The sequence below is a fragment of the Hibiscus syriacus genome, unplaced genomic scaffold (genome assembly GCF_006381635.1).
Source record: "Hibiscus syriacus cultivar Baekdansim isolate YM2019G1 unplaced genomic scaffold, ASM638163v2 tig00010888_pilon, whole genome shotgun sequence".
Lineage (NCBI taxonomy): Eukaryota > Viridiplantae > Streptophyta > Magnoliopsida > Malvales > Malvaceae > Hibiscus > Hibiscus syriacus.
Genome location: NW_024062236.1, coordinates 305,142 through 314,785, shown reverse-complemented (window position 1 = coordinate 314,785; position 9,644 = coordinate 305,142). Strand labels below are relative to the sequence as shown.

The following is a 9,644-nucleotide window of genomic DNA, read 5'->3' as shown; positions in this document are numbered from 1 at the left end:
CCTAAGATCGAGGCTCTAATTAATAACCTCGTTGATTATGTTAAAGAAATATCTAATTAAAAGTTCGAAGACTAAATTGTGAAGAATTTAAAGTTGAGGGACTAATGTGTGAGAAATCTAAACCTGAGGACTAAATTTAAAAGAATGTAAATCTAAAGGCTATATCTAAATGTTCTAGTAAGGACTAAATTAAAAGAAACCTAAGCCTAAAGATTCAATCTACAAATCAAGATTCAATCTACTAATATACATTAAAATATTTATATATAAATTTATCAATTTCAATTGAATTTATTTAAAGATTGTTGTTATATAGAAGCATGAAAAGGTAAAAATAAAATTATAATAATTTTTAATTTAATTAATTAATTTACATTATTAATTTAATAAAATTTTATATATTTAATTCAAATGTATTAAAATTTAAACATTCAAATGGTTATTTAACATCTATTTAGAGCAATATTAGTATATTACTATAAACTCTTGGATAGATATTATTTTGATATTTTATTTATTATTTGAATATTTTCAAAAATGATGAATTTAATTGTTTTATGATTTTAACTTTTTATATAATTTTTAACTTAATAAATTTATATAGTAATAAATGTAAAGCTTCGACAAATAATTTTCTTTTATTGAAATAATTTAAATGTACAAAATTATATATCGAAACCCTTTTATGATTTTACTTTTTTCAAATAAAGTTTTCAACTTAATAAATTTATATAGTTAAAAAATTGAACCTTTGGATTTAATAGCATAATAAATAGATTCGAATAAGCAGGATTATTTTTTGTTGATATAATACAAAATTACACACACATTTAATTTATTGTCATGCTGATCCCTCAAAAATTAATTACCGAATAAGAAAACAAAAAATAAATTATAAATGAAAAAAAATTAAGAAAAATTAAAGGGGTTTAGTCAGTGAGCTAACTACAAAACGACACGTGACCATCTTTATTCAGTTCTCCATCCGGTCTGGTGAATTTCCTCTAGCTACTCCCCCAATTCCCTCCATTTTCCTTCCCCTTTCTATATAAATACCGGCGCTACCTCTTTCCTTCCCTCATTCCCAGCCTGAAGCTTTCCGTTTCCTTCCCACTTTCTCTTCAGTAAAGATTCCATTCCTCCCTGAAGCTTTTTTCTCTTAGATATGTTTTTCTTTTCTTAATTCTAATTTCTGTCGCTTTTCGAATGCTTTCATATTTTTTTTATTTCTATTAGAAGAATTCGATGCTTTCAAGGAAATTTTAAGATACTTTGATTTGTAAATTTCTGCTGAAAGCTCAACTATATGAACTCGTGAAGCTCCAGAGTTAGAGATTTCGTGTTTCTTTTGTCATACCAGTGTTTGTAACTGCATTTCCGTGAATTGATTCGATTTGCTATCTTCTTTGTGTTGAGATCTGTTTCGGTTTAGGTTCGAGTTAGATGTAGCATTGGATCCGGTTCTTTTTTGTTTCTGATTGTTAATTTTTTGCCTAAATATCGGCTTGAGTTAATTTGTTATTGACGTGTTTGTTTAACAGTTCTCTTTGTGCCGAAGCCATGGCCACAGGACAGTTGTTTTCTCGAACTACACAAGCTTTGTTCTATAACTACAAACAACTTCCTATTCAACGAATGCTTGATTTTGATTTCCTTTGCGGTAGGATCCCTGGCTGATTCGGTGTTAATTTTAGCTGATCAGCATTTTTGTTATATTTTTCAATGGAATTGTTCAAATTATGTTGTTTTTACTATTTTTTCCCTTCATATTATTTTTCAATTTGTAGGGAGGGAAACACCATCTGTTGCTGGTATCATTAATCCTGGTGCCGAGGGATTCCAGAAACTCTTCTTTGGTCAAGAGGAAATTGCGATCCCCGTACATTCAACGTAAGAAGCTCCTATATCCTGTTTCTACTTCGAGATCAACTTTATATCTGCAAATATTAATCTGCGTGTTGGAAGTTTTATAGGTTAAAAATGAACTGTATAACATGTCACCTTACGAACTAAAATCATGCACACTGGCCCGCAAAGTTTTTTTTTTTGATAAAATAAGGCCTCATTAAAACCCCCCTTCTTATCCTACATGTTACAAACATAACATGAAGGACATTGGAAGGAGGAAAAGCGTGCCTCTAACTTTTATTAATTAGAACAATAATACACCTCCACACCTCAACAGCTAACAACTTCTTACAAAACAGAAAACCATAAATCTGAAAACAAAACACACCCTGAAACTCCTAAATAGGAACTACCAAGGCATAACACCTTAACCATTACACAAAACGTAAGTTCAGCCTATACCAGCTTTAGCTAATTCATCCGCTTCCCAATTTGCTGCTCTCGAGATGAGCCTTGTGATGATACCCTTCCTCTCCACCGTAGAAGCTATATCCCTTACCAAGGAATGAAACCAAGTAGTACTAAGGTTCGGATTATTAATCCATTTCAGAGCATTAGAAGAATCCGATTCCAAAATGATCCTCTGATTTGAAAAGAGATCAGCTTCAACTTCCTCAATAAGAATCAACCCTCTCTTGATCGCCAAAAGCTCTGCGAGTAAGGGAGGACCTCCCCTACCTTCTCTGAAAAAGACCCAAGCACCATCCCTCTGCCATCTCTAGTCAAGCCACCTATTCCACCCTTATCCCAACCTTTGACCATTGCACCATCAACATTAACTTGATTATCCCGCAAAGTTTAACATGCTTATGTGATTACCACCTGTAACATTCAATTACGAATAAGGAATGAAACCTTGATTCATTTATTTAACATAATTTAGTTAAACAGACACATGGCCAGCATATAATCGGCTCGAGAAGTGTTTAAATTCCACCATTATTGGATGGTAGACGACCCATTACTACACACACACACAAACATTTGCTTTTCTGTAAAAGTCAATCCATTTGTTGTTGAGAGATCACAAAATAATTGGTCTATGATGCTATAGCTTCGTCTAGTTTTGAGTATAGGGAATTGACATTGGCTACTCTGTTAGTTGTATGTCATACAGTTGTTTTGTATTGAGATTATAAGTTTGAAACAGTTTATTGATTCTAATAAATAACTAATCGTGTCTTGAGAAAGGACATTGGACAAATATCATCATTTGATTTTACATCTTTACTGATTTAAGATAATGCTATATGACTTACGTTGTTGTTTGATTGATGAACTTGTATTCTCCTATTTCTATTATCTCTAACCTCTGAATTGATATATTTTGTAGCATCGAGGCAGCGTGTGCTGCACATCCAACTGCCGATATTTTTATTAACTTTGCATCATTTCGAAGGTTAGCCTTCATTTCTTTCATGCTTATTTTGAAAGCAAGAATCCTTGTGTGCATAACTTAATCTTTTGTTCGTATTTTGTCACAGTGCTGCTGCTTCGTCAATGTCTGCTCTGAAACAACCAACAATTCGGGTTGTTGCTATAATTGCTGAAGGTGTTCCTGAATCAGACACCAAACATTTGATTGCATATGCACGTTCCAACAACAAGGTAAGCAAGATGATGAGAATGGAACCTAGGCAAAGATCTTAGTAAATGATTTTAACTAGATGGTCTTCTTTGACTCTTTATTTGATTTCAGTACTTATGGACTTGCAGGTTGTTATTGGCCCTGCTACCGTTGGAGGAATTCAAGCTGGAGCTTTTAAGATAGGTGACACTGCTGGAACAATTGACAATATTGTTCAGTGCAAGCTGTATAGGCCTGGATCTGTTGGATTTGTCTCCAAATCGGTAGGTTATCTTCATAGTTGTTCTTATGCGTGTGCACATTTGTCTGGAGCAATTGCCTCTTTCATTTCTTCTTAAACACTCACACCTTCACACTTCATGGAACAATTTCCTATCACTAGTTTGGCACTTAGTTTAATGGCTTTGGCTGGAATGTGAACCTAACACGGCATTAGTTTTAACTCATATCTTTGTAAAATCATTGCAGGGTGGCATGTCGAATGAAATGTACAACACTATTGCCCGTGTCACAGATGGAATTTATGAAGGTAACTATAAACTAACTTAACATTTACTGTTATATTTGTACCATCCAAACACATTTCAGATTCATAATGAAATTTTGGGTACATATTGAAAAATAATGTAGGCATTGCAATTGGAGGAGATGTTTTCCCAGGCTCCACTTTGTCTGACCATATTTTGAGATATAACAATATTCCACAGGTATATTGTAGTTTCATTTAATTTGTTTTGATTTCTTGCCTAATATTCCTTGCTATAGGCAAAGCATTCCCAACCAACTACCATTTTCTTAGGTTATACTGTTTAAAATTCATAGTGTATGCTGAAGCATCTTTGGCATTGCAAAAAAATTCCTTACATTTCTTTTTCATCCACAGATAAAGATGATGGTTGTCCTTGGGGAACTTGGTGGACGAGATGAGTATTCCTTAGTTGAAGCCCTGAAACAGGGAAAAGTGAACAAGCCGGTGGTTGCTTGGGTCAGTGGAACTTGTGCACGACTCTTCAAATCAGAAGTACAATTTGGTCATGCTGTAAGTTATCGCTTTAATTTCCATGAAATTCATTATTCCTTCCTTTGTGATCAAGATTTGGTGTTACTTCCATTAATGAGATGTTACCTTATTAATAATTCAGGGAGCTAAGAGTGGTGGTGAGATGGAATCTGCACAGGCAAAGAATCAAGCACTAAAGGACGCTGGTGCTGTTGTTCCCACTTCCTATGAAGCTTTTGAAGCTGCGATCAAGGAAACATTTGAGAAACTGGTGAGTTTCTGTTTTGGCGGCCAAAATTGAACATTTCTATGCTTTTAGCTATATTAATGTATTTAATTGGTTTCTTTAGGCTGAAGAAGGGAAGATTACACCCATCAAGGAAGTTAAGCCTCCACAAATCCCCGAAGATCTTAGCAGTGCAATTAAGAGTGGGAAAGTTCGTGCCCCAACTCACATTATTTCAACCATCTCTGATGACAGGGGTAACTTATCTTAACCCATATATGTTATCCATTTAAATGAGACATTTGATGATATGGAGACAACGAGTGTTAAATTTATTTTAATCCAATTTGCAGGTGAGGAACCATGCTATGCTGGGGTGCCCATGTCTTCTATTGTGGAGCAAGGTTTAGGTGTTGGTGATGTCATTTCTCTCTTGTGGTTCAAACGTAGCCTCCCCAGATACTGCACTAAATTTATTGAGGTAGGATACTGAAAATTTTGATAAACTTCTTATGAGTTATAATCCCCTGCTCCACAGCCACCCATATCGCGCATACTTTTTCACATTTCTTCCATTACCCCTCCTATGATAGTTAAATTCGGCTTAATCCTTTTTATTTCGACTCTCCTTCAAAAACCTAAATTTTGTTGTGTTTTAACTATATGTTTGATCTGGCCAGATATGCATCATGCTCTGTGCTGACCATGGTCCTTGTGTCTCTGGTGCGCACAATACTATAGTGACTGCAAGAGCTGGGAAGGACCTTGTATCAAGTCTTGTTTCAGGTTTGCTTACTATTGGTCCTCGATTTGGTGGTGCTATTGATGATGCTGCCCGATACTTCAAAGATGCTTATGACAGGGTAAGTTGCAATATTGTTACTTGTAAAAATTTTGAATTGCTCGGTGTCTGATGATTTTTGTTGTACATTTTAATAAATTGCCGCTTTGCTTTGATCTTTACAGGGTCTTACACCTTACGAGTTTGTTGAAAGCATGAAAAAGAAGGGTATCCGTGTGCCAGGAATTGGTCACAGGTACGGATGGTTTTTAACGGTCATAATGTTTTTAAACCATGCGAAAGCTACTAAGCACGAGATCTGCTTTTTTTTTAATAATTTCCTAACGAATCCGTTTACACGTCTAATGGATGAAAATGCTTGCTTTCATTACTTGAAAAGGATCAAGAGAGGGGACAACAGAGACAAGAGAGTAGAGCTTCTCCAACTGTTTGCTCGCACAAATTTCCCCTCTGTGAAGTACATGGAGTATGCTGTTCAAGTTGAAACCTACACTCTCTCGAAGGCTAACAACCTTGTCCTTAACGTCGATGGTGCCATCGGGTCACTTTTCTTGGATCTTCTTGCTGGTAGCGGAATGTTCACCAAGCAAGAGATTGATGAGATCGTCGGTATTGGCTACCTAAATGGTCTCTTTGTTCTGGCACGATCCATTGGTTTGATTGGGTAAGTTGACATACAACTTTGAAATTTTCGTATCTTAATTTTCAAGGTTTTGCTTGAAATCGCTCACCCTCTTGCACCCAAACCATTGGGTGATGATACTTGCGGTTGGATAACAAAATTATTTGTGGGAAAAGGAATGTTTTACTCTGCATTTCCTTGTTCCTGACATTTCAATCGTTCAATGTCTCAGGCACACTTTCGATCAGAAGAGACTGAAGCAGCCGCTATACCGTCACCCATGGGAGGATGTCCTCTACACCAAGTGAGAAGAGTATCATTAACAGCAGGTGCGATCTCCTGAAGCATTCTCGATTTCAATGTCTTTGTGTCTGCATTTGGCTGGGGTATGGTTGGTTGGTTCTTAGGTTATTTGTTTGTAAGGCTAAATTTTGTCATTTCCAAGTTGACAAAGGAGAAAAAAAGTCTCAAAATGTAGCGTCATTCGTTTTTAGTTTTTACCAGTTTCATGGGGGAAATAAGAGATGTGCCAAAAAAAGAGTACATTGTAATGAATATTTTATGAGAATATTCAAAATACGAGTACATTCTGAAATTATTTTACGCACGGTTCAATTCCCCCCCCCCCCAATATACAGTGTACCTACCAGAATGGCAGAGTTATTGTATTCCTCTTATTTGATTGCTCTTTTTGTGTGTGGGGGGCACAATCTGTGGTGTGATTTGGCGTAGTCGGAGGATTAAGAATTGGTAACGATGATGTTTGAGATGGTTAATGCAATGGCTTTTTTTAACTAAATATAATGTTTATAGCTTAAAAAATAAAATAATATTTTATTTTAATTATTTATTGAAATAGTAATTTCTTGGCTGAAATTTAAAAAATATATAAATGATTAGACATTATTTTGCATACGTGGTATTCAAAATTAAAAATGTGACCGATTAAATGTGTTTCACACACATCACGTTTATAGAAAAATGCAATTGATGAAGTGTATCATTCTCTAGTTTTGAGCAATTTACTATTAAAGATACATATTATTATTGACATTATTGAATGATGGTGATGATATACATATATAAATTATATATTTAACCATTTCAATATTTTTATATGAATCATTTATAATATAGTTCAGATATCTAATTGTAGTCAATCCTTGCATCGATAAATTCATATAGTAAGGATTAGGATTTCAAATAGCGGACCGCTAATGTTATAACGGCTGCTATTTTGGGGTCGCGTCACCATCCAAAACTGATATTATTGAATTTAGTGGTGGGTAACGGAATCACATCGATAACGGTCCGTCGCGCCTTCAATTTAATGGGTAATGGTGAATAGCGCCGATAACGGGACGCTATTATCGTTTTTCAACCGTTATTGTAAAAAAATAAAAATAATATTAGGATATATCAAACTGTAATTAGTTAGTCTACAGTTAGTTGTTTTAATCTGTTGTAATTCGGTTAGTTAGTTAATCTTATAACTACTATAGTGTATATAAACAAGATATGTAATCTTCTTTGTATGCAAGTAAGAATGCATTCTTCATTTCTAGTTTTCTTGACTGTTATATGGTATTAGTAGTTTTCTTTCTTTTCACGTTTCATCATGGTTGAATCATTAAATGACAATTTCGATAACAGAGCAAATCCCTATTATTTGCATCAATATGACAATCCTAGTATGATATTAGTGAGCCAGCTGCTTTCTAATGATAATTTTCATAGCTGAAAAAGATTGATGATGCTTGCCTTATCCGCCAAGAACAAACTTGGTTTCATTGATGGTTCCATTCAAGCTCCTGACTCGTCCATGGTAAACCAGTTCAATGCTTGGACAAGAGCCAACAATTTGGTCAATTCTTGGCTTCTCAATTCAGTCTCCAAAGACATTGCTGCAAGTTTATTGTATCATACGACTGCTGCTGAAATGTGGAAAGACTTGGTTGATCGTTTCCAGCAGTTGAATAGACCACAATTGTTTCACTTAAAGAAGCGATTGTGTGAGCTCGTGTAAGACAAAATGTTAGTAAGTAATTACTATACTCAGTTGAAAATCGTTTGGGATGAACTGTTTTCAATTCGACAGTTATGTAGTTGTCTCCAGTGTAATTGTGGATGAGTACAACGCATGCTTGTTGAATAACAACAAGAACAAGTCATTCAGTTTTTAATGGGGTTGAATGAGTCTTATGCTCATATCAGGGGGCATATTCTTTTAATGGATCCCCTTCCTCCCATTTCAAAAGTTTTTTCTTTGGTTGTTCAAGAAGAGAATCAAAGAAATATGCAATCTCTTCATCCTATTTCTAAGCCTACTTTTGCTATCAAGGCTCATTCTGGCACTAACACTCTCAAGAACAGACCTTTGTGTAGTCATTGTAACATTCTTGGTCATACAAAGGACAAGTGTTATAAATTGATTGGCTATCCACCTGGTTATAATTCCAAGAATTGGTATTCTTCGAATTCTTCTCGTGGTAAAGGTTCTCAAGTAGTTCACACCAATTTTGTGGTTTCCCAAGGTTCTTCTACTGTCACTGAAGCCTTTACTCCTGAGCAATGTCAGCAATTAATTTCCATGCTTACTTCTCAGTTACAAACTACATCGTCTTTGGATATTCCTACCACTTCAATTAATACTGCCATGCAAGGTAAGATCATGTCACACATAAATGGTTCATGTGTTGGAATGTCTGATTACTGGATTTTAGATTATGGGGTTTCAAGACATATATGTTATTCAAGGACTCTATTTGAATAACTATTTCCCATAACAAGTTGTTCAGTCACCTTACCTAATGGATCCATCATTCCAGTTAACTTTGCAGGCACAGTTCGGTTTTCATCTGATTACTGGATTTTAGATTATGGGGCTTCAAGAGATATATGTTATTCAAGGACTCTCTTTGAATCATTATTTCCCATAACAAGTTGTTCAGTCACCTTACCTAATGGATCCATCATTCCAGTTAGCTTTGCAGGAACAATTCGGTTTTCATCTGATCTTGTTTTACATGATGTGATGTTTGTTCCAGATTTTTGATTCAATTTACTTTCAGTTAGTACACTGTTGAAATCTTCTGATCTTAGTGTGTTGTTTTGCAAAGCGGATTGCTTAATTCATGACCTTTATCAAGTGATTGGGAAGGGTGAGCTAGTTCAAGGACTTTACTTGTTGCAGGTGTCTTCCTTCAAAACCAGTATTTCATGTAATAGTGTTTTTAGTGTGTTGTCTGGTGATTGGCATAATAGATTAGGTCTTCCCAGTCTTCATGTTATGCATCTTCTTAAGGATGTTTGTCTTTAAATAATGTAAAAAAATGAGAGATTCTTATCAAATTTGCCCATTGGCCAAGCAACAAAGATTGTCATTTCCAGTTTCTTATTCTCATACCACACGATTGTTTGAATTAATCCAATGTGATATATGGGGACCTTATAAGCATAAAACATATTCTGGTCAGGCTTCATTTCTCACTTTGGTTG

General features: G+C 35.0%; 1 protein-coding gene across 1 annotated transcript; it reads left to right on the top strand.

Moving 5' to 3' along the window:
- Positions 1–1,538: 1,538 nt before the first annotated feature.
- On the top strand, positions 1,539–6,744 carry LOC120204427 (ATP-citrate synthase beta chain protein 2-like). Its single transcript, XM_039204522.1, has 15 exons — positions 1,539–1,660; positions 1,788–1,890; positions 3,242–3,307; positions 3,393–3,516; positions 3,625–3,759; positions 3,965–4,025; positions 4,127–4,203; positions 4,380–4,535; positions 4,639–4,767; positions 4,847–4,979; positions 5,076–5,203; positions 5,403–5,585; positions 5,689–5,759; positions 5,904–6,188; positions 6,379–6,744. Exons 1-15 carry the CDS (start codon positions 1,561–1,563, stop codon positions 6,452–6,454), a joined length of 1,827 nt encoding a protein of 608 aa, XP_039060453.1. The 5' UTR covers positions 1,539–1,560; the 3' UTR covers positions 6,455–6,744.
- Positions 6,745–9,644: the final 2,900 nt, after the last annotated feature.